Raw genomic sequence first — 24,604 nt, forward strand, 5'->3', positions numbered from 1 at the left:
TAAAATGACTGAAAGCGTTTTTAGAAGAAAAAAAAAATTTAGATTCCAAAAGCATTGAAGTGTTTTCTGCAAGAAGCACCAGTTATATGCTTCTTCCATGAAACACTTAAATTTTTTTTTTTTAGAATTTATTTACATTTTTACCAATGATTGGTTCTAAAAACATTTTCATCAAAAGCGTTTTCAATCATTTTAAAAGCACACCAAACGAGCTAGAATTTGTGCAAAAGCATGATGGAGAGAGGAGAATGTCCTCCCCTCGTGGTTGTTTTCGATCCTGGAAACAACAAAACATTCTCTCTTGTAGTTGATGTACCTGGACTCCCTGATTCAGTATTACGACTGATTTCACAGGTTCACCGTTGAGGCTGATAAACACATAAGGGATTTGACATTAATCACAGAATATGCTGGAGATGTCGATTATCTGAAGAACCGCGAAAATGACGATGGAGACAGCACAATGACATTGCTTTCAGCAGGTACACCTTCAAAAAGCCTCGTCATTTGTCCCTACAAGCATTGATAACACTGCGCGCTTCATCAACGGAATCAATAATCATGTACCGAAAGCTATCCCCCGCTCCAAAACTCGATATTCTGCCTTCATGTGTAAATTAGTTGCCTGCATAGCGATTTGATTAGTTTTTTACTAATTGGATGATGCCTATGCGACGACCTGAAGTTACTGTGATTGGTGCAGTGACGGGAGGAAGAAGCAGAACTTGAGGTGTGTAAGATTCAATGTACAATGGCGAGTCTCGGGTTTTACTGATTGCGAATCTAGATATAACAAAGTGGGAGAGATTGTATTATGATTACAATGGATATGAGAATGAATACCCAACTGGCATGTTGTGTAGCCTTTGTTTATGACACTGATCAAGAGCCAAATGGAGCTAATGTGCCCCAACAGGCTAATTGTATACTCATGACTGTTATGTTAGACCACAATTTTTCTTTTTAACAATATGATCTTGTATTCTAAACTATTCTACGGGGGTAAGGCTCCAACTCGGCTAAAAAAAGATAAGAACACCGTCTTGGCCAACTGGCTGAATCCTCATTTGCATTTGACAACAATGATTTGATGGTTTCAATTCAGAGTTGTGAATTGAAGAAACTGGGAATGAAAATTTGAGGTTCTCCATTTAAAATGGCCAAAGTTGTAGTTTATTTGATTAAGAGAATTTACTTTTGTATTTGAGGTTTTATTTTCGATGACTTCTCTACGAAAATGAACTTGGGTAAAGATGGAATTTGGGCTTGGGTAGTTTAGCCCTAGGTCCCTCCTGATGTACAACTGCAGCCCATATCTAAAAGCCGAGCGCAAGCCCATTAGTTGTTTGAAATACCATAAAATCCATCTCGTACACCTATATTACTTTCCGTTGACAATCCTATCATCGGATCTGTGGCGCAATGGTAGCGCGTCTGACTCCAGATCAGAAGGTTGCGTGTTCGATTCACGTCAGGTTCACTTTTTACCAACATTTGGATTTTTTTTCCTTCTTTTCTTTATTTTGTGAAGATTCCATCAATGTGCATCTCTAGATATAGGTTCACTTTTTACCAACATTTGGATTTTTTTTCCTTCTTTTCTTTATTTTGTGAAGATTCCATCAATGTGCATCTCTAGATATAGATCAATTCGTGAGGTTTTGATCCGATACAATAAGATGTGCTTGCTTGCGGGGAATGAAATGCACTTGTCGATTAGCGAAACCTTTTCTATAATACAAATCTCGAAAACACATTTACAAAAACTTGGCTAATAAAAATGTTTCGTGCTATACATTAATCAAAAGATTGGAACCATTTGAGTTTTATCTCCTAAGATATAGAATGATACATAAAGTGGCGAGACCATAATGAGGTCATTGTAATCGGAAAACCTCAATAACTTGTAATATATTTCAGTAAGCTTGAATTATCATACATTTGTTCAACGCTAATATTTAAGCCTTATTTAAAATGAGGGGTAACGTGATTGATCGAAATGGCTGAAAAAGTTCTTCAATAAGAGTTTCTTGACAGGTCATCATCAAGCTAAATTATATCGTTGTTATAAATTTTCAATCGTATATTATTGTATGCTAAAAAGAACTGAGCGATCACATCATAACGGTCCATTCGTACAAGATCTGAAAAGTCGAAATGGCTTTTTGGCACCACCAATGTACTCATGATTACGGTGGTTGAGTTTGAGAGTGAAGAAATTCAAGATCTAACTCAGTTCAAATATCCAGCACACTTCTCTGGCGTACTTGTAAATTATCATCAAGTTCAGGACCACTTTAGTCTTTATGTGTCCAGGAAAAAACAGTTGTAGCCATAGCTAAGCTCAGAGTGGTCCAAAACCAGAAGCTACCATAACCGCAGTAGTAGCTGATCAGCTGGGAAAAGCATCTTTTGCCGTCAGATCTTGATCAGACGCTCCCCTACAATTGTGGTCCCAACAACGACACTAAATTCTTGCTACCCAAATAATTAGTTGTGACTGCATGTAACTGTGGTCCTGTTTCAGAAAATATGAACTGGATTTTGTGTACTTGTACTTGGTGCTTGGAAGCTAAAGCCAACAGGTAATATCTGTTACCACAGATTTTTCACCAGATCTCCAATCCCAATGAAGGCTTGATTAATGGAATAAATGTCGTTTGCCCCCAGTGTGGATTAAGTCTCATTTTAGGTAACTCTGTTAAAATTTACACCACGTATTTACCTATTTAAACCCTTTTGTATTAGATGGAAGTTACAACAGTATTACGTACGAGTTTAGAAAATTCAGTGAGTATTGGTCCTTGAACGCATTACAATATAGAGCAATAGTCCACTATGTAAGTTGTAACGCAATTAGAACGCTCGTCTAAAATAAAGGGTTTAAACCTTTTATACTTCAAAATATTAATGAACAAAAATTTGTGTTTTCTTAAAAAAAAAAAAAACTTGAAAGTAATTTATTAGATATGTTTTTTTTTTTTTTCATAAAGCACTACAAAAATAGTTTTCTAATATAGAAACACTTTAAATTATTCATGTCAAAATTGTCAAAAACGGTTTTTAAATTTCGCGAAGTGCTTCTAATGTTTATAGAAGCATTTTCAAGTAAGTCTATTATTGGATTACTTTACTAACAATATGAAAGTTGAGAGTATAAACCTCGAATTGAAAAATCAAGAAACATTACACGTGCTTACAAAGAGTTAAATTACTGTTAATGTCAATCAATTTTACGATAAAACATCAATTCCGTTGAGAATTTCCTTGCCTAAAGACAAAATGGGCAGTGGGGTATCCATTCTACTAAATTAACAATACAATACAATATTGCAAAGAAATGGACCTAATCGGACAATCCAATCAGCCTGTTTGGTGGAAACTGTCTAACACTTAATCCCCACCACAGGCACGACCATGCTTCTTCTTCTGTCTACAAAGATAAGGGTTACAACTTCGGACACTACTCGATTCAAAAAGTTCTTAAATATAACACTTGATGTGTAAACGACTAATACACATGTGGTCTAATATTTTAGTGGGCATAGTGTTCTCATGCGACTTAAATTCAAAATTCTCAATCTCTTAATTTATTATAATAATATCGAACTCTTAACCTTTTGTTAATAATACTAAATTGCTCTCTCTCTCTCTCTCTCTCTCTCTCATATATCTGAATTTCCGAATTTGAGTTATATTCGTAAATTTGAGTATTGTAGAATATTGTTTTACAAAAAAACATATCTAACACTAATAACTTTTCTCTTATTTTGCGAGTTGATCAAATTTGATTTACGAATTAAACCTGAGCACGATCCGTTGCCAAACCTCGGAACTCTCAAGTTTTAGCTACTCAAATATATCCAAGGAAGGACCAATAGCCATGGAACTATATGACAGCTGGTCAGGGTTATCCCAACTCCAAACATATCAAATACCTTATCATCATAATCTTACAATATCCCACTTGTGACTTGTTGCAGGACTTGTAGTTTTCACTTCACTTTTCCCGTGCTTTTTCTCATTTCTTGAAAGATAAGAGTCATAAGATTTGAAAGGCTTATAATTTGGTTCGTGCATCTCTATTTTGCCTCTCGTGCTAAAGTGTTTAATCATAGATTACTAGGGTTTTACGAGATACTTCTCTCGATATAGATATTGTTAGATTTTTTGTGTCTTTATGTCAAAAAGTCAACTGTTTGATCTAACACTGTACCAATGCCAACCTTTTTTCATCACGTTCAGTTGTAATCCATGCATCTGCCCTTGTTAGTGCATGTGTAGGTCATCCATGATGCATGAAGCATTAACCTTGATAGTAAAAAAAAAAAAAAAGGACATGGATCCTCTCCGGATCCAGTGGTCCTAATCCACCAAGTCCAATCATCTGGACCGTTGAAATTTGATTCAACGGCTATAAACAGAGATCCACTTTAAAAGTTATAATAACTTTAGCTCTTTGATTAAATTTCAACAGCCCGGGTGATTGGACTTGGTGGATTAGAACCATTGAATCCGAAGAGGATCCATGTCCAGAAAAACAAAAAAAAACCCTAATTTATAACCTTATTATACAAGCTTTTGTGATAAAATATCACACCTCTTAAATTGAGCATGTGGTTAGTTGAAGATAAAATTGATGGATTTAGTAGTGGATTGTTGACGTATCTCTCTAGATCTAGGTAGATTAATCAATAGAAACCTAAGTTTGTAGATATAATACATAATTTTAGCTATGGGGGCAAATTTCTGCCTCAAATTGAATTGACGAAAATTTACATAGAAAAGAAAAGAGATAAACGGAGTTAGACTAACACCGGTGTGGTGTTAGCCAAAGGCCTTTGATGCCTAATTCAGAAAGATTGTAGGAAGTAATAAGAGTGTGGCGAGAGTTATTAGTTGTGTGCTTCTAAGGCCTTCGTAGAGAATGTGGTCATTCAGCTCATTAGGATTTGACTAAACGAAATGTGCATTTAGTCAAAGTCAGAGTAGTCATATTTGATAAGTTATACATGTGACGTCTATTAGTCAAAATACTTTAAGTTCCCACATTAGCGCTTCTTTATTTTATTACATTAGAGGAGACTAAACCTTTAATTGATCTTAATTTATCTTATTATACCATTTTTCAAACAAATGATCTGATAATACTAATATTATTTAAATTATAGGAATAAAGATACAAACTCAAAGGACGAATCACGCTATTCTAACTAATTTAGTTAAAACTAAATATGTACATCATTATACCATTTTACATGCATTATTCTACCATTTTATAAAATGACTGATTCGAACTTGAGTGTTAAAAAAATACGTCGTCATGGCTAACATACCCAACCGCCTCATCTATAATTTTAATGGTGATTGTACGTAGTATGAAGCCATTACTTAAAGGTTAGTTTATCAATTGTCGCCCCGGACGCATCGATGCAAGGAGAGAAGAAACATAAAACTATACATGTACACTTGTACAGATAATTATTACATACCTAATTTTCTCTACCAACAAACCAAGTACACAATTATATTATATTTAGATCAATGTCGGCAGCCAATTCCGGGAGTAATGTAAGGCAGGCACCATGCACGTGGCAAGCTAGGCTAGCTAGCTAGAAGAGGAAAGAGGAGGCCTTTCCATTGATAACTACGAAAATTTTTAATGGGTCAGAAACACAATTAATATGTCGAGGTTTACAATAAATTGAAAAAAAAAATCTCAAGTTTTTAATTAAGTGTATTTTTATATTTCATGTATCAAACCGTGTTATCGGCACATTGAAAAATCTCTTGTTAAGTACTTACACGCACCTCGCCACGCACCCATCAGGAGAGATTGACAAGTTCCGTCCAAATATTGATCCATGCATGCAATGCTAGAGTTGTAATTAAACACAGTTTACCAAAATAAAATAAAAAAATCAAGGTATGGGTCAACTGTTAAGAGAATCACAAGAACAAACCGCCATGCAACCCTTATATCATATAGAGCCAAAAAAGGGGCAAAAACATGAAACTATTGATAACGTGGTCCATACTTGGTCAGTATACGAACACTACGATAATGCTACGCTATATATGTATCCCGCTCCCAAAGAGTAGAGTGTATCGATTGGCTACGTACAAGTAATGTACCTCTTCTATGGCTCTTGCATTTACAAGTTTACACGTTACAACTCATAAAATTGCAGGCTAGCTAACCAATTGGCGTTGTAATGTTGGCTACCCAATAATCAAACCCTAAGTATTTCGATTGTTGTATTATTTGTTGGTGCACCAACTTTTGATACGTGCATTGCATGCCACGTGACACTTTCTTTGGTTCCATGCATGTGAGGACAGACACATATTGTCACATACCAAGGCATGAACAGCAAATTTGCCGTATGCATATGCCCTGCATATATGCGAGGAGGAATGTTTTGGAATATAAATTAAACACTTTTATTTGATGAAGTTATGCTTATTCTCAATCATAGTTTAGGATAATACATATTATGTATGTAAAGGGATCCTCGCCGAATCTTTTCCACCAAATCCACCTAATCACCTAATCTAAATCCTTGAAATTTGATTTAACGGCTAAAATTGTTATAACTTTTAAAAGGCTCCTTATTTGTAACTATTAGATTAAATTTCAAGAGCCCGGATTGATTGATTTGGTGAATTTGGTGTATAACGTCATGTCGAGGCAAGTATTTGCTCATGCATGATGCATATTGCTTGGTATGCTCAGCTCTAATGTCGAGGCAAGTATTTGCTCATGCATGATGCATATTGCTTGGTATGATCAGCTCTAATTCATGATAGTTTAAGTACCCTTTTCTTGATCCTCGCATCAAGAGAGATTAAACTATATAATTAACAAGTCCGCAATTGCATGATCAATGTTGATAAGATGTGTGTGTACATGTGTCTATATATAAATGCAAACACATGTCGTTTTTAGCCTCTTACATATCTTTGTTTAATCGCGGTTGTAAATTTCATTTTATTTAATAAATAAAAAGAATGATGAGTGTATGAGATGTTAAAAATAATGTGTGAAATTATTTCCCTATACAAATCACCAGTATGATAGAATGGTAATTTATACCCTAAACTTTAATCCAAAAAGATGAAAGGGGATGTTGCTCAATTGGCACCAATTAAAGTCGTGGAAGCTAAAGGTAAATCATAAGTGTAAATGTTTCACTTTATTATGCATAAAAACAAGAGTGTCTAGTGTAACTTTTACAAATCACCATCAAAGAAAAACACAAGAATGAACATTTATATATATATTTTTAATACATTCGATTTTATCTATACTAAAAAGTGAGGAAGTGTCAATTTCACAATGAAGTAGTTATAATAATTTAATTCAAATTCGTCTTTCGAAAAAATTGAAATTGAGACCATAGGTTTTGTTAATTTATAACTAGTCAAGGCTCAAGTATTCTTTATTTTATTAATGGTTACATATGATTAAGAACAACTAATTTAGTCCAGTATGTTTCTATTTATCTAGAGCTCGCTGTTAGAGAGATCTGAACGGTTCAAAAGAAAGAAAAAGAGATTCGGGATTATTCAAGTTTTTTGATTTTTGTGAAGTAGGCCAATAAAATAAGCTAATAAAAGCCGTAAGATTGAAAATAAATGATCTGAAATTTTCCACTCGCTGCTCCAAATACAGAGAACCAGAGTGAATCGCAATCCGTCAATTCTACTCGTTTACTTTGCAGGTTAATTTATAAAACAAGCCTCTTCTCTTGCACATTAATTAGGACATGATCAAGGAGTTTAAGAAAGAAAACAAAAGGCTGTGCTACCTGCCGACTACTACCAGGGTTTGTTTAACCAGAAACTGAAACACACGAAATCGTTTTTTAAGTAAACTGCCCGGTTTAGCGGAAACAAACCGACTTTTACTTTTTTGACTTTTAAGAGTTTGTTTGGCCTTAATGGTGACATAAACCTAACGCAAGGCCACCTAATTAGTGCTAATCCTATTTCTTTCTTTTTAAACGATCATGCTGCACACTGCAAATCTGCAGTAATCAATTGGAACCAATTTACATAATCTCAGAACGTGCATGCAATAAAGAATAAATCATTTTCCTAAATATGTAGGTTTTCATTTAATTTTTTTGTGCGGTAATTATTGGAGAATTCCCTTATCTCCAAATCTCTTCCCCTTCTTTCTCTTCTCTTGCTCACTTGTTTATTTGTCTTTTTTTATTTGGAGACGAGAGAATCCTACTTCGTGATTAAATTCGAATAATTACTGTTGTAATCACATGAAATCGATGAAAATCCGCAGAGACAAAATCATTGAATTCGTTGGACGCATTGCATGGAACCCATGCATAACCCATGCCCTATTCTCGCAGGTGACATTCTCCAGGATATCCCAGTTTGAACTGTCGGTCTGGGCGGGTTTGGCTATATGGCTGGAGGGCATCATAAGCATTGCCCATGCCCTGCTATGGTGAAATGGTAACTTCACCTTGAAATATAGGCTAAAAAATAAAGTAAATTTGAGTTAGCAAATGAGTGGGTAACAAATATCAATGTTGTGTGACATTTATCTGCCACTAAATTATATATGGCTCTATGGGAAAGCTTGATTGTTTTTACTTTTGACAAAGTGGTATCCTCTACTCTAATTTTTATTGACGGATTTCATTACAAAGATAGATTTAGTTACTACACTTACATGTATTAAATATTTATATTCACATGAATTCGTTAAATAATGGTTGTAATTAAATACTTGTAAGTATTGTAGCCAGTTTCTTACAAAGAGGACATATGTCATTACCTTACCATCTAATCTAACAATTAGGGAAAACGGGGCGAGAGAACAAGAATATGGAAGAAACCAAGGGCATTTCAGCCATTTTACTGTTAATGAATAGTTCTTTTGAACTGAGTTCTAGTATATGTATAATTTACAATTTAGATTTAAATTTACATTTTTTCCCATGCTTTTGTTGTTAAACATGATTTGACTTTCAACTAGCATTTTAAAACAAAACAAAAATCTAGCATTAGTATATAATCTCGATTTAGGTCTAAACCCTAACCCAAAATTTTATATATGGCTATTTAGGAATGATTTTACTAAAAACTACAACATAACATGCAATCTTTCATTAGATGGTCAAATTTTCCCATTTGATATTTAATATCTCACATTTTTATATATGTTGCTTTTTTATAAAGTAAAGTCATCCAATTATTCTAAATTGGAATTCCAAGTCAACAAATTTTGGCATTGACCACCACTTGCAGTGGAAAGTGACCTACCAAATTCATGCCACTACCTAATATTAATATGTATGCAACAATTATATAATTACTAAAAAAAACCACTCGTGCCCCCTCCCCCCCTCCTCTTTTTCCCAAACAAAAAAACCCATTAAAATCAAGTCAATCTAATCGGATTTTTATTTTATAAAAGAGAATCAAAAGAAAAATATTTCGGGTTAAAGAGGGTTTAAGGCGACAATATTTGGTTCCTCCACGATTTATGGCAAAAGTTCTATATAAAATCGTATCAATATCAATGCTCATAAAAAGGGTTGAGAGTCGTTTGATTATTCGGCAAATATTTTGAAAGATTAAATTAAACCATAGAAAATAAAAAGAAAGATTTAAAAGAATCATGCTTTGCTGCGTAAAAAAGAAAAGTAACAAGTTATGTTGAAAAATCAATCACAAATGCACGTATCCGAATGATTATAATAAATACTTGTTCATTTGTATTTAAGTTTCAGCGTTTAAAATTCAACACATAAAAAGATCATAGAGGTGCAAATCAAAAATAAATGTTAAGGTTGCGCATGTTAATAAATTAAAAAATATATATTTCATTGCCATAAGGGGGTTTGATGGACTATTTCAACATTGGTGTTCGAGCCATGTAGTGTCAGCGTATGATTGTAATATTAATAGCAAGAGCATTTATTTTTCTACGAAAAATGTCATGTTTCATATTTCTTTTGTTTAATTAAGAAATAAAAATTTGTTTGAGTTTTGATAGCATGATGTTATATTCTTATCAAAGAAAGAAATTCAAATTAAAACTTATAATGTCGCGATCACACTACTTTTTGATTTAATCAAGAAAAAGTTTTATTAAAGTTTTGATATCGTGACATATTGTTACAAGCACGCTGATTTGATTAGCTGATTTATTTACTTACGTAAACAAACTATTTATACTTAATCCATTTTGTTTTACTCTCCCTAGCTAGAAGCCTAGAAGCATTGCAAAAGCTCCACTCTTATTTTGGTTATAATTATTTTTCATACCAAGTTTGTTGGTTCTCTTTTTGGCAGTTTAACACACAAAGAAAAAAGTAATTGAAACATTTAATTTGATTGGAGTGAAAAAAAAAAAAAAGGAAAAAGGTGAAATTACCATTTATTTTCTAGAGAGACAACAGAGTCTAGAGAGAGAGAGGGCAAAAACATAAACACAAAACACAAGCAGAAGGCAGAAGCACTCCCGAAATCTCGCTTCTCGGGACATCGATCGCGAATACCAAGAATAATCGTCCGTTTTCCTGTTTTGCCCCTGCCTATTTCTCTACCTTTTTTTTTCTTTTTAATTTGCTAAAATAAATACTTTATTTCCTTATTATTTTTTGTTTCTCATTTTTGTGCAGAGAGAGTGCTTCTTTGCTTCCTCGAGAGAGCGAGCGAGCGAGCGAGTCCCCGGAAGCTCCAAAATTTACACATGGCTGCTTCGATCTATGCCCTCCCCAGTTGCATACCAATCTCATAGAACCAAACCGATGTAATCAAATTTCACGCTTTTGCTTAATCCAGTATTTAATTTCCTTTTTCTGGCTCGTTTATTGGATTGTAAATATGTAATCATATGAACATCAAATTCTGCAAATGGGTTTTCTCTGTGCTCAAAAGTGCTTTGTTTTTTTTAGAATTTGGTTGTTTTTAATATTTTATTTGGGGTTTTTGTGCATATTTTATTGTGATTTTTTTATATATTGTAGTGGAAGACCAGGTTCAATGGGTGTGGATTGGGATCCATGTTGGATCTCTTGGTTTTTGTTTTATTGCTTTAATTACCATTTTTGTTTAATTTAACAAGTATTTTGTGTTGAACTGCTCTTGGTTTCTGTGTTAATTGTGTTTTTTTATTTGAATTTTGTGTAGTTACCCTTACTCCATTGGGTTGCTTGTGTGGAGGGGGATTGGATTTTGGCACTTTGCCTGGGGTTTATAATGCTGGTTTCTTGATGTGGAATCTGATGGGTTGAACTCAAAGAATAATGGGTAGCTTTAGTGAAGAGGAAGAAGATTGTGGATTCTTTGATGCACAAGAGGAAATTGCATCAACATCCGATGCAGGGTCTGAAACCATTGAGATATTTGATTCCAATTCTTCCTTCACCAATTGGGTTGCAGCTGGTTTTCCGTATGATGTGTGGAATAGAACCCCGAGAAGTGTGAAGGAGCGGCGGGTTAAGTTTCGGGAGTGGATGGGACTGAGCGCGGATCGAGAGACTTCAGTGGAAATAGCAAGTGATGTAGCAGGGGAGGTTGAGAGAGTTAGAGAGAGTAGTGGGGCTGTGTTGAGAACCACCTCATGTGTTGAGGATGAATATTGTTTGAGTCGGTCATTTGTGTCATGTCGGCGTAATGACTACTCCATTTATTCCTCAATTGAGTTGGATTGGAAGGATGATTCTGAATGTAGAGATGGGAATTTAGGGAAGCCATTGGAGTGTAATGCAGAGGAAGTGAGGCTGGATGGGAAGGTACGTGAAGGTCAAGAAGTGACCAAAGAGTCCGAGCGCACTTCTTGTTCTTCATCTTCATTGTCGCTACAATTGACGGAGAATCGAATGGAGGAGGCGAACAATAGAGCTGGGATACTGAAGAGAGCTAAGAAGGGGTGGTTGAGTAGGTTGCGGTCCATCGCATGCCTTGTTGATAGGCAAGGGGAGGATGATGAATTGGCACACGATGACAATGCTGCAATCATGGGGTTCAGGGCACAAAGAGTTAAGGTTCGCCAGTGCGGGAAGCGGTTGAAGGAACTTTCAGCACTTTACATGGGACAAGATATCCAGGCACATGAGGGCGCAATTTTGGCAATGAAATTCAGTCCCGATGGACAATACTTGGCAAGTGCTGGTGAAGATGGGATTGTGCGTGTTTGGCAAGTGGTGGAGGATGAGAGATCTAATGAACATGACATTCCGGAAATAGATCCATCCTGCATTTACTTCACAGTGAATCATCTCTCTGAACTAAATCCACTATTTTCGGAAAAGGATACAATAGGCAAATCAAGTAGCCTTAGGAAAACATCAGATTCAGCTTGTGTTATTTTTCCCCCAAAAGTCTTCCGGATATTGGAGAAACCGTTGCATGAATTTCACGGGCATGGTGGTGATATCTTGGATCTCTCTTGGTCAAGGAGTAATGTAAGTGATTATTTTTATTGCAGTTAAGTTTCTAGTAATCTGGAAATTTTTTATCATTTACTGATACATGGCAGAATGTTTAATTTGTTCTGAATGCAGTATCTTCTGTCGTCTTCGGTTGACAAAACTGTTCGTCTTTGGCAAGTGGGATGCGGTAGTTGCCTCAAAGTCTTTTCCCATAGTAATTATGGTGAGCTTCTGTCTACTGTCTATGATTATATATACAGGAAGATCCTGGTCTCTTATCTTATATTGTATTGGCTTGACCTCTTACCATTTTTCATTTATTATTGATCATGCAGTGACCAGTGTTCAATTTAATCCAGTGGATGAGAATTACTTCATCAGTGGTTCAATAGATGGCAAAGTACGTATTTGGGGAATTTCTTGCTGCCAAGTTGTTGATTGGAGTGATATAAGAGATATAGTTACTGCGGTGTGCTATCGCCCTGATGGGCAGGTTTGGTGATTTTCTTGCCCTTCAATTATGTAGAAATGTATATGTATCCTCACATATTAAGTAATGCTTATTCAAACACCGTTGATTTCTTGTGCAGGGAGCAATTGTTGGCTCTATGACAGGCAGTTGCCGCTTTTATAATATATCAGGTATGCTTCGACATTCTAGACCTGCGTTCCTCACCCTCCTCCGTATTATTCACGTCCTTTGCCTAGAAACTGAGTAGATGCCCCTGCTCACTTGGAGTTTATGACGCTGGTTTATTAATTCTATCATAACTAATGCGACGTTTCAATTTTGAGTTTGTACTGATGAAGTAGTTATGTGTATCTTGGAACAGATAATCATTTGCAATTGGATGCTCAATTATGCCTGCAAAGTAAAAAGAAGTCCCCGTGCAGAAAGATTACAGGCTTCCAGGTAGTTACTTCCTGACTGCTTTGTTTTCTTTTACACATCACTTTACCTATTCAATAGGGGATCTGAAGTTCAGTATTTTTTGTTATTTTATACAGTTTTTCCCACAAGACTCTAGCAAAGTGATGGTCACTTGTGCCGATTCAAAGGTCAGAATTCTTCATGGTCTATCTGTGGTCGGCAAGTATGCAGGTAGTTGCATAACTTGGTACTTTTAGTTGTAATTGTTTCTTATTTTATTGGTTTCCACCACTCTGATTTTCTAGAGGCAGTTCATTGTGCATATCACTGTTTTAGCATCTGGCTTATGAATTTTATACGTTTCTCTTTTCTAAACCTCGTCTCTCGTCAACGAAATGCAGGAAACCAGACATCTGCTACTTTCACTTCAGATGGGAAACATATAGTCTCGGTTAATGAGGATTCTAGTGTAAATGTATGGAACTGCAATAATCATGAAGAACAAGTTCTCTCTCAAGCAAAAAAGATAAGATCTTGTGAGCGCTTTTCCACGAATGTTTCTGTGGCAATACCTTGGTCTGGATTTAAATGTGGGACCGTAGAAAATGAGAGGCAATTTCAGGCTGTCGATGAGAATTTACCAGAGAGACTGCCTTTTTCCTCACCTGCATGTTTTGCTCTCAGCCAAGATTCTTTCCTTCAGTCTATTCCCAAGGGATCTGCGACTTGGCCAGAGGAGAAGCTTCCAACTTCGAGCCCACTGGCAAAGCAATCTACTATGCACAAATCCGAGTACAAGTTTCTTAAAACTTCTTGCCAGAACACATCCAGTTCACATGCATGGGGTATGGTTATTGTTACTGCAGGATGGGATGGACGGATTAGATCATTCCACAATTATGGTTTACCAGTAACCGTTTGATACTTTTGTGGTCTTTGGCATGGTTTTCATAGAGTTGTAGCTATCCCCTCTGCAGTAAACTTATCGCGTAGTGCCTGCTTTGGTTCATTACCAGATGCAAATCTGATGGATTGATGAGTGACATTACCTTTGGCAGCATCAATGGCCACAGCAGGGTCAGGTTGACAACTCTAGCAGGCATGTGCACGATCGATGACCTTGAGAATTTGGTTCTCCGATGGGCCCCTTGTCAGATTTCAGAGGTGACGGTGACCATTTTATGTCCTGACAGGTGGCTGAAATTCCATGGTTGTGATGTAATCCAATTCGGAATCAGCCAGTGGCCGAGGTTAGCTTGTCCAGATGGTATAATTATAGCCAATGTGGGATGTTTTTGGTCTGCCGGTTCTCAAATTTTAGATGTGAAGTCATTTGTTAAGAGAGAGCCAATGAGATATTATATCTATATAATTCAGGTGCCTGTGGGCCTTGTAGAACATCTTTGTTCTCCAAGATAATGGATAGGGATTCAAGGGCTGGTGGCTGGAATTCGTTTGGGGAAAAGATGGTGGGGAACTCCACCATTCCATCGTGCTCGCCGGTTAGAATGATTGAATTGTTGTCTGCCATGTCTGGTCCATCTCATGGTAGGGTTGGCGAGCTTTGGTTGGCAGTGGGAATGTGCAGGAATCCATTTCGTCCGAAGTTGCTCACTGCCTCAGCCAGGGGCTGGAAACTCAAAGACCATCCAGTCTTTCGGAGAAGACATGTCTAACGGGAATATGATTTGGGGAGCTCATGTGTCCATGGATGAGCACTCCTAACCGGGTTTTCGTCGACGTAGACCTTTGTATATTTACACTGTCAATTTAGTCTAACATCAGCTTAGTCTAGCCTTGCATCGTTAGCGATTTTGTTAACTTAACAGGAAGTCCTTTTGAGATTTTTTGTAATGTCAAATGCAATTTTTCTTTCTGATATGTAAATGAAATATTCTTGTAGTTTTTTCCTGCATGTTCATGCTCTAAATGAAATGGCAATACCACAGTAGAAAAAGTATACAATTACACAACTAATGTGTCTTCATAAAAGCAAAATGGACTCAACATTACTTGTTTGCATTGGGACGTCATTTTATCGCTCTTCTGTTTCTCAAACCTAAAATGTATTGTCAAGTGTTTTAACTTTTGACATGACTCACCTATGATGTCGCAAGGGTGAAATTAATCTTCTTAGATGAGGGAATCCTAGGAGAGCCGTCGACTCCAACTATCGTCCAAGTGCATTATTAGTCTGGAATACCTTCACAGTGACATGCTCGCTATAGGTAAGTTTCTATCGTTAAAGTGATTTTCAGTTTAGTGGAGATAATCAAAGTATCAAAGATTCAATTAGGAGACAAGGAGAAAAAAGCATATGACTAATTATGAAGAGGGGGACATGAGACATGTATTAGTGGGAATTATAAAGTGAAAAGGAAGGAGCACAAAACAAATTAACATCAATTATTGAACTGTTTATCTTCTACTTTTGGCCAACAAGCTTGCATTATTCAAGGACAATTGTACAAGGTGACAACATTCAACGAACCCATAAAAAAAATTGAGAAAAGTTGGGAGGTCACATGATGAATTATGAGCGTGATTAGCTTGACAAAACTTACTTTATCGGGTCTAAATCCGAATCTCCGACAAACCGACATACGATAATTGTCACTCCTCCATCTTCTTTTGGGTATGACAGAACATTATAATTAAGATTAGAAGTTAGATTAATTGGTTTTGTAACCCCAAAAGTTTATTTTGTTTGGAGTTTAAGAAAGGAAAACAACCTTTTTAAGAAAAGGGGAAGCCGGATTAGCATGTTCATGGATGTTTGTTCTTTTGTTGCAAATATTGGGAGATAAGTAGCCCATGTATCCAACCCATGAAACATAAGAGCAACTCCAGCCCATTCAAATATCCTAAGGGATAGGCAATCCATTGGGGTCCGGGGAGCCCGACATCCTCACCAGGCCCAAATCGCCTGGCTCAATGCTTGAGAGGTGTGACATCAGGTTGACGTTATGGTGGCGTCAGTTACAATAAAAAATAAAAATTAATAATTTCTTTTTCTATAAATACCTAATCATGTTCTTCCACCTTACACCACATTTCAATACTTTGAACCAATCTTTTATTATTATCTGAATTTAAAAATAAAATTATCTTTTATTTTATAAAAAATAAAATAAAAAAATAATACCAATAGCCTGAGCTATTCAATTTAGGGATGACAATGCAATAGGACAGTTACCGTTCACTAAAGGTAGTTACTGTTCACTAAAGGGAATTTAGTTGTTTATAGCCCATGAGACTTTTAGGGTTAGAGTTGCCCTAAGCCCGCAACAAGGCCTATCCATAGGCCCAAAATGAGTGATCCAATTGCTAAATCTAGAACATTCCTCATCCTTGGATATGGAAGATTCGAACTTATCAAAGAGCTACATCAACAATGCCCTAGCAAACTGTTCTAAACATGTAATTTTTTGATATTTTACGATATGGGAGATTCGAACTAGAGTTGTGAGGGGCGAGTACACTACCATATCATGGCTAATTGACTTAACTCACCACATATCATCTTTCGTTAGTCTACGAGATAGGGATTCAAACCTAGAGAAAAAGAGGTGAGGGGCAGGGTACACTACCATGCTGTGGCTAATTGGCTTAACACACCACATATCATCTTTCGTCATTCTACGAGATAGAGATTCAAACCCTAGAGAAAAAGAGGCCAGCAAACAACTATGCCATGACCAACTTGCCTATCTAACCACATATGTCATCTTGATGTAGGACACATATGAGACATGTCCAACAAAAAGCATAAAATAAAATAAAATGTTTCAAATTCTGAAAAAGAAGAATTAAAGTTGAAAAATGTTGAATTCATTCGATATGGTGACATAAAGAACAATAATAAATATTTGGTATCAGAATCAGGCGTATAATATATCGTTTTTATAGAAAACCGCAAGTTGAACAAAAATCATAGTACCATTTGCCCGTGTTTAATGCCAAAAACGATTGTTTAGGCTTCCAAAATTGCCATTTTAATTATGTAATAAAAGTCGGATCTTTCAATTCTCGTTTGATTAATATCGTTTAATTACTTAACACCTTTGAGTTGTACTAGGAATTGTAATCCGATTATTTAAGCCATTGGCTGTTTCCATTGTAATCATCTTTCAATAAAATTTAAAAATTATCAGACAACCGTTTAGTTTTATCCTCAATATCTAGGAGATTCCAAAAAACTTTGTTCTTTGAGGAATTATGCTTGTAATCCTTTTAGCTTCGTACCGCGTCACATATTTTGTTATTCTCTGAGATAAGAGATTGAAATTTGACTACAAAACAGAGATCGCACTATTACGTCATGACCAACTGACCAAATTGCTAGACATTCTTCAGTAATCAATTCACAATTTCACATTCCAAAACACAAATTATTCTTTATAGAATGATCACAATAAGAAATCAAATCAAACCCATAAAATTTCAGAAAGACTTTCTATTTTCCTTCACATCGATACCAATTGCATATCACTTGGAAGAGAAGCAATAAACAACACACAGAGATTAAAAAAAAAAAAAAAAAAAAAAGCATTTTAATTTTTAATCACACAAACAACAAATCCAACCCCAATTTTCCCGATCCAACCTCAAACTTCACAACCTGAAAAGGACACATTGAAACCCACAAAAATTCAAGATGCAGAGAACAACCTATAGAGAGAAGAAACAAAACGACCCCAACCTATCCGATTCACCCATTCAGACGGGGAGGTTGACGACGTCGTTCGGTGGAGGGGCAGAGGAGGAGGAGGCGGAGGAAGTGGAAGAAACGTAGTGAGGGCGGTGGTCGCTGAGGTTGACGGAGCGGGAGGCGAAGAGCATGAGGGGGCGGTCTTGGGCCTCCTCGGGGTTGGTTTCGTGGTCGTCGGAGGTGGAGAGGTTGATGCAGGAGCAGCGCTCAAGGGAGGCAAAGAAGGCGGATGCCACGTGGGTCCCAAGCCAACTGGCGACGCCGTTGATCTTCTCGTACGACAGGCACGAGCTCTGGCTCTGGCTCTCCATTGTTGGAACAGATTCTTTGTTTTTTGGCAGTGCGCAGTCAGAGAAAGAGAAACAGAGGAGGCAGATTCCTCAAATATCCCAAGAAAGTCAAACGCCGATTCCTCCGACCGTTTGTCCGCCCTTTTCCTTTTGTTGTTTGTTGTTCCTTAACCTTAGGAACTCGCTTTTACCAAAATTTACTATGTACGTGTAGGCAACTAACCAGACTCAAGTTAAGTTAACATTGTCCCATCGTGGAGAGACGCTATACGTGCGCTTTTACTCAACATGGTTTTAAGATTTGCATAACTCATCATTTTAGTTTTAGAGATTTGAAATCAATAAAAGTAATCTTCGAATTTGTCTATCATCAATCATTTTGGTAATTCCTTGAAAAATTACGGACCAAATGATAAAAATACTCTCAATTTAATAAACAATAGGCCAAAATGATTCAACAAAAATTAAGGTTGTTTTTGTAATTTTATCTTTATTTAATGAAAATTTTTCAAGGAATGATCAAAATGATCGATGGTGGATAAACTCAATGATCATTTCTATTGACTTCAAATCTCAAAAATCAAAATAAAAAATTATGTAAATCCCAAAAAATATTTTAACTAAAAAAACCTTATATATATGTTGTACCGCTTTGTACTTCGAACACATTAACAAATATCTCTTCATTCATTCCTAAGTTCGACTTTGAACTCCTACGACATGTCGCTTCCATCGGTGGGTAGTGCAACCGTGACCGTAGATTGACAATTCGGCGGTGACCCGCGGGGATAAGGCTAAGAGCAAAAGATTTTTACTGGCGTCAGACACGATCCCACGTGTCAAGCCACGTCATCTTGATCCATGGAAAACTAACTGTAACGAAGAACAAGGATAAGAGAAAGAGAAGACCATCGTCTCAGTTCTGCCATTTTCTTCTGAAAAATGGCTGCTTCACTTTCTTCATCGATTCTTCCGTCTCGAAACGGCGTTTCTCTCCAATTCTCCCAGACGAAACGCCCGCAGCTCCACTCGCCGCCGCGCGTATTTTGCTCCGGTAAGCCTTCCTCGTTGATTTTTTCTCAGTTGTTTTGGTGAATGTTTATAAAGATTGACTTTTTTGTTACGTAAAACAATTTCATGTTCTGCTTCACTTACAAGTACTTTCGTAGAAGCACTTGGAGAAACGCCTTCTAAATGCTTCTTAGGAAGTTCTTTCTAATAAAAATTTCAACGCGTTTCTAATAAAATCAATTGTAGTAAAAGTTCTAATAAATAAAAGTGTTTTTAAAGATGCAGTCTCAAATGGCCTTTAGAAACTTTGCATATATAGGTTAGGAAGGTTGGCTAGGCCCAATGTTGCCCCCTTGGAAGGTTACACCAAAGTTCAAATACCCTTCTCTAGAACATCGTCTTGTAAAAAAGTTGGAAACTTCTATTTTAGTAGATTTATAAGCAATTTCTGCCTAGTTTTGGGACTCGAGTTGGAAAAACAACCTCTTTGTAAGGCTGCGTACTATAGACGTTGCCTCCGACCCTCCGAGGTGCCTTATTGGTTTGAGTTCGCCCTTTTTCTGCCTAGTTTTGTATCCTGCATTATTCTGCAAAATTGGAAGATGTGGATTTATGTTTTGGTTTCATTGGGCGGGTGCAGCTTCTAGGGATGGTCATGAGACAAAGGAGGAATTGAATCAGTGGAAGCAAGTTAAGAATGCAGCTTGTGGGATTCTTGCTGTTTGGGCAGTGACTACCGCTGCCTCACCTGTAATTGCTGCTGGTCAGGTTTGAAACCCTCTCATTCCGTATATTTATTCTTCACTTGGCTTGCTTTTGGTGCCGTTGCCTTACGATATTGTAATCTTCATCATCTGTTTAAAATGGAAGCATATAGATATCATGCAAAATACGTAGTTGAGATGTTATACACAATGGACTAATGGAATGTTCATGGAAGATTTGAATTCCCCATCTTGAACTGAATCTACATTCTGTGCTCGCGCTTTTCTTACTTCCAAATGCCTTCTAGTGTTTTGTATTGTAAAACAAGATCATCTATACAAAGTGAGGAACACAACATCAGCTTGAAGGACAATCAAGAACCAAGCAAAACTAGTACATACAACTAGCTAACCGGTAACAAACTCACGCCAAAATTCCACAAGTTACAAATTTCTCTATTAATAATCCTTGAGGTCCTAAACATAGCTTCAGAACACAAAGCTTTATTCATGAATCGGGAGATTCCTTTACACCAAATGTGGTAATCGAAAATCTTAAACTCTTCCTTTACTGCAATTTTATCCAGTTAAACTCGTCACGACAAAGATTGTGTTGAGAGGTGGCTGTCTAGGCTCAGGAAATTTGTCTAGCCTTAGTTGGAACGAATAAGCTGTCAAGAAATAAACCCTGTTTTAGAATTGCCGTAGAGAACCAGACAAGTCTGTACCAATCCGCTTGCACAATGCTTGCCTCCAATAGCATTCTAAGTATCAGAAAATTTAAGAAAATCCATTTATGGCATGAGCAGAGTCTCAAGATACTTTATAAGATTTTTTGTTACTTTGCCACTTCTAGTATCGATCTCTTATTACTGAATCCTTTCTGAATGCCCCGTTTTCCCTTATTATGTTTTCTTTCAACTCTTGTGAAACGCCACCATGTCCATTAAATAAGCAGGAGCCAAACTGTCACTATCCAAATTATAAGTTACTAGTTCTAACTTCTTATAGCTGTGACTCTGAAAAGTTGCTAAACTGACTTCTTCTGTATCCAATAGAGGTTGCCTCCATTGTCTACTGATCCAAAGCGATGTGAGGTTGCATTTGTTGGAAACACGATAGGTCAGGCAAATGGAGTTTACGACAAGGCAATTGATCTCCGCTTCTGTGATTACACAAATGAGAAGTCCAATCTTAAGGGAAAGAGTCTTGCAGCAGCACTCATGTCCGGAGCCAAATTTGATGGCGCAGACATGACAGAAGTTGTGATGTCAAAAGCTTATGCTGCAGGAGCCAGCTTCAAGGGTAAGCTTGTGTATCATCCTTGGTATCAAATGCACAAGATCGTAATATGGAATGAAAGAGGTGATTATCAATTTTTCTCTCTTTTTCAGGTACAAACTTCTCGAACGCAGTTCTAGACCGGGTTAACTTTGAGAAAGCGAATCTGCAAGGAGCTTTGTTTATTAACACTGTCTTATCAGGTTCCACCTTCAACGAAGCAAACCTTGACGGTGTGTTTTTCGAGGATACCATTATAGGGTACATTGATCTTCAGAAAATTTGTAGAAATACAACTATCAATGGGGAAGGAAGAGCTACCCTAGGGTGTCGATAATTCAAGGTTCGTCTGTTTCAATGTAAGAAGCAGCCACACACACACACGGTGCTAACTGCGTTTTCCTTCTGTATTTCGAGTTCATTTCTAGGCACTTTTAACTGTATAGCCCCTATATATGGTATCCCGCATCTGTGTATGAGAACCGATCAACAGAAGACAGTTTTGTTGTAGTATTTGTTTGGTGGAGACGGGAGATTTTCTCCTTTGCTTCTTTGTTATGGCTTTCAGTTTGAAATATTCATCTTTTCTTCTGTCAAATGACGTGAAAAACACTAATCATCAGATGGCCTATGCAATTTAAGTAAACAAAAAACAAAGATAGAAAACAATGGAAAATGATATTGCAATTTAAGTAAACAAAAAACAAAGATAGAAAACAATGAAAAATGATATCCGCACACTCTTTTTGTTCTTATGTACACACTGTTTAGGTTTGCATAAATTAAGGGAAAATCAAGGACATAAATAAGCAAGGTAGGCAGAAGAAGAAAATGAGTGCAGATATCATTTTTCAAAAGAAAAATGTGAGGAAGAGGCGTATTAGGGTGCATTTTTCGCTCAACACACTTGAGTGGTGATGCTCACTACCTTCCTTATTACTATTGACAAGTTCAAATTTTGATATTTGTATAGGGTTGTATCCATCCATTACACAGATCTCGAAATTTAAACTCATATAATTATGATATACAGGGTGGTATGGGAGCAAAAATATTCCTACCATATTATGATATGGGTAGTTAGATCGCAATGCACGTGTGCAACATACCAAAGTCAGATGCCACTCACTTGCTCAGTACTTCAGTTGAAATTCACAACTCACCAACCAGCTTTTTAAAATATTAATCAAACCCGGGGATCGTGCTCCTCACTTCCCAGCTCCCGCCAGCACTCCTTTTACATTTCTTCCCCCTTGACTTTGAAGGCTTGATATTCATTCAAAAGGTACTAATTACTAATTATGATGTCTGCAGTCCATTTTATCGTTCTGCATATTTTTCTTCTTTTAAGCTCGTCTCTTTAACTGTTGGGTTGAGTAAATTAATGACAAACTAAGAGACGGAAGAAAACAAACATAAGAGTGCAGAATTAAAAAACGAGTGTTCGGAGCCTTTTCCTATATCTCACCACTTAGCCTAAACTCAATTATTCCCTTGTTTTTCCTGATCATTGCCTAAAATCTTTTGAGTTTAGGCCCGCCGGGTTTCGTTGAGCTCTGCAAGATTTGGATCAAGCAGAATGACTCTACTCGCTGCTCGGCCAGATCGTCTAGTGCACTTAATAAAATGTGACAGTGACCCAGCAAGAATTAGGTCAAGTTAGAGGAGGGCAACATGTCCACGTTTCAACTTAGTAACTTTCTCTTTCAAGGGCCATTTCGATCTTTTATTCTAATTTGTCATCTATGATACATGCCGTTGAGTGGTCCGAAAAGCCAACTTTTTGCATAATGCATAAAACTTGTCTACCTAACATTGTAACCCGATATTTTATATTCATCTTCTCTTCTTTGTAGAAGCCATCTCATCTTGGACAACTTTTATGTGAAGATAGTCTTACACATGATATTTTATTAGTTATTGAGAACACCACAGTAACGGTTAACCCGTTTCATAGAAATATGAAATTAAAATTTTTTAATGATGAGATATGAAACTATGATTGATCTAATAATTGAGGTAATTATTTGTACTTTAGTCTCATAATTCTTAAGTGAAAAAAAGCAAAGAATAAATATGAAGGATGGCGATTGATACCAATCTTTCAAATCAGAGTTCTTGAGCTTTCGTCAATTAGTCTAATTAGGAAAATTGGCACCCAGCATAAAATACCATTATGCCAAAATCATATAGCGTGGATCACATGAGTATATTTTTATATATTATAATATTATATAATGGTGGCTACTGGTGCCCTAAAAGTGTGTTTTGTTCTTGACCTTTCTCCAATTTTAAGTCCTTGTACTAGCTGGCTAGCTAGTAGGCTAGATGTATTAGCTGCACGCTTAGTTGTGTTGTGTAATCATAATAATTACTAGCAGATGAGCACACACTTTGTGTATGTGAATAACTGCTCACCTTATCTTACGTTCTCCTCAAGCACAACTGCTTCAATTCATTCAAACTATCCAAAAAACATCATGATTTCACTTACGTGTATGAAAAAATGATGGTGGGATAATTTCTCTTAATAAGTGCATATTTTTTATCTTATGTAAATATTTCGATATAAAATTACTATTTTGCCCTTTTTATGTAAATATTGTGTATAAAAAATGAGGGTAAAATAGGAAAAAAGTGGAAAAAGTTCAAAAGATACAAAATTACTATTTTGCTCTCCTTATGTCAACATTGTGTATTCAAAAGTGAGGCAAAATTGAAAAAAAATGGGGTAAAAAGTTGACAAGCCCTCTTCTCTTAATAGAATAGATTATATAACATATTATCGGAAAAGTAATATGAAGTGTGGAGATTGAGGAAGAGAACTTGAACTTGTATATATGCATAAAATGAGTATAATCACTTGGATGCACAAGGTAAGTAGATTCGTTCCAAACAATATAGTGTCACATTTGAAGGGCGTTGGAGTTCTACCGTAAAACTACTTGACAATATGAAGAGTAGCTCAATTTACTTATTATCCTTCTATCCATGTGAGATTCATTCTTAACACGTCCCCTCACGTGTGGCGAATTTTCACGACTAACACGTGGACAACAAAAATGGGATGAGGTGAAGCACATGTGGCCGTTTGGGTTCACACATGGGACAATCTGTTCTGATACCATGAAGAAATTTGGTTCCACCATAAAACCAATTGGTAATATAGAGAGTAGTTCAACTTACTTATTAGACCATATACAAAATCTCTCCTCCCATTAATGTGAAAGTCATTCGGAATGACGTTTGCATTTTGAAGAATTTAAAAGTGGAATGAGGATTCTCTTTTGATCCTTTTTGTGAGGATCCCGAGGATCATCTAATCA

General features: G+C 36.5%; 3 protein-coding genes and 1 non-coding gene across 4 annotated transcripts; 3 read left to right on the top strand and 1 right to left on the bottom strand.

The window, feature by feature from the left end:
- Positions 1 to 1,408: 1,408 nt before the first annotated feature.
- Positions 1,409 to 1,480, top strand: TRNAW-CCA. Its single transcript has one exon. It is a non-coding gene; the product is annotated as a tRNA-Trp (tRNA).
- An 8,940-nt stretch (positions 1,481 to 10,420) lies between these two features.
- LOC103951627 lies at positions 10,421 to 15,254 on the top strand. Its single transcript, XM_009363057.3, has 9 exons — positions 10,421 to 10,543; positions 10,656 to 10,786; positions 11,167 to 12,443; positions 12,543 to 12,633; positions 12,746 to 12,903; positions 13,001 to 13,052; positions 13,244 to 13,323; positions 13,419 to 13,512; positions 13,683 to 15,254. Exons 3-9 carry the CDS (start codon positions 11,283 to 11,285, stop codon positions 14,201 to 14,203), a joined length of 2,157 nt encoding a protein of 718 aa, XP_009361332.2. The 5' UTR covers positions 10,421 to 10,543; positions 10,656 to 10,786; positions 11,167 to 11,282; the 3' UTR covers positions 14,204 to 15,254.
- Positions 15,255 to 17,658: 2,404 nt separating this feature from the next.
- Positions 17,659 to 18,470, bottom strand: LOC125468905. Its single transcript, XM_048565624.1, has one exon. The coding sequence runs from the start codon at positions 18,301 to 18,303 to the stop codon at positions 18,001 to 18,003; it is 303 nt and encodes a 100-aa protein (XP_048421581.1). The 5' UTR covers positions 18,304 to 18,470; the 3' UTR covers positions 17,659 to 18,000.
- Positions 18,471 to 19,162: 692 nt separating this feature from the next.
- On the top strand, positions 19,163 to 21,829 carry LOC125468717 (thylakoid lumenal 17.4 kDa protein, chloroplastic-like). The gene is made up of 4 exons (XM_048564980.1): positions 19,163 to 19,336; positions 19,934 to 20,061; positions 21,056 to 21,302; positions 21,392 to 21,829. The coding sequence occupies exons 1-4, from the start codon at positions 19,225 to 19,227 to the stop codon at positions 21,613 to 21,615; spliced, it is 711 nt and encodes a 236-aa protein (XP_048420937.1). The 5' UTR covers positions 19,163 to 19,224; the 3' UTR covers positions 21,616 to 21,829.
- Positions 21,830 to 24,604: the final 2,775 nt, after the last annotated feature.

This window comes from the organism of the source record quoted next, unplaced genomic scaffold (genome assembly GCF_019419815.1).
Source record: "Pyrus x bretschneideri cultivar Hongxiangsu unplaced genomic scaffold, Pyrus_bretschneideri_v1 Contig4, whole genome shotgun sequence".
In the NCBI taxonomy this organism is placed as follows: Eukaryota; Viridiplantae; Streptophyta; class Magnoliopsida; order Rosales; family Rosaceae; genus Pyrus; species Pyrus x bretschneideri.

What these genes read in the sequence shown, in the direction of transcription:
- LOC103951627 (XM_009363057.3), top strand. Translation starts at nt 11,283, where the DNA reads ATGGGTAGCTTTAGTGAAGAGGAAGAAGATTGTGGATTCTTTGATGCA. An exon ending in CTTTTCCCATAGTAATTATG is followed by an intron (nt 12,634 to 12,745) that starts GTGAGCTTCTGT and finishes TTGATCATGCAG; the next exon opens with TGACCAGTGTTCAATTTAAT. An exon ending in TGTGGTCGGCAAGTATGCAG is followed by an intron (nt 13,513 to 13,682) that starts GTAGTTGCATAA and finishes AACGAAATGCAG; the next exon opens with GAAACCAGACATCTGCTACT.
- LOC125468905 (XM_048565624.1), bottom strand. Translation starts at nt 18,303, where the DNA reads ATGGAGAGCCAGAGCCAGAGCTCGTGCCTGTCGTACGAGAAGATCAAC.
- LOC125468717 (XM_048564980.1), top strand. Translation starts at nt 19,225, where the DNA reads ATGGCTGCTTCACTTTCTTCATCGATTCTTCCGTCTCGAAACGGCGTT. An exon ending in GCCGCGCGTATTTTGCTCCG is followed by an intron (nt 19,337 to 19,933) that starts GTAAGCCTTCCT and finishes GGGCGGGTGCAG; the next exon opens with CTTCTAGGGATGGTCATGAG. An exon ending in CTGTAATTGCTGCTGGTCAG is followed by an intron (nt 20,062 to 21,055) that starts GTTTGAAACCCT and finishes TGTATCCAATAG; the next exon opens with AGGTTGCCTCCATTGTCTAC.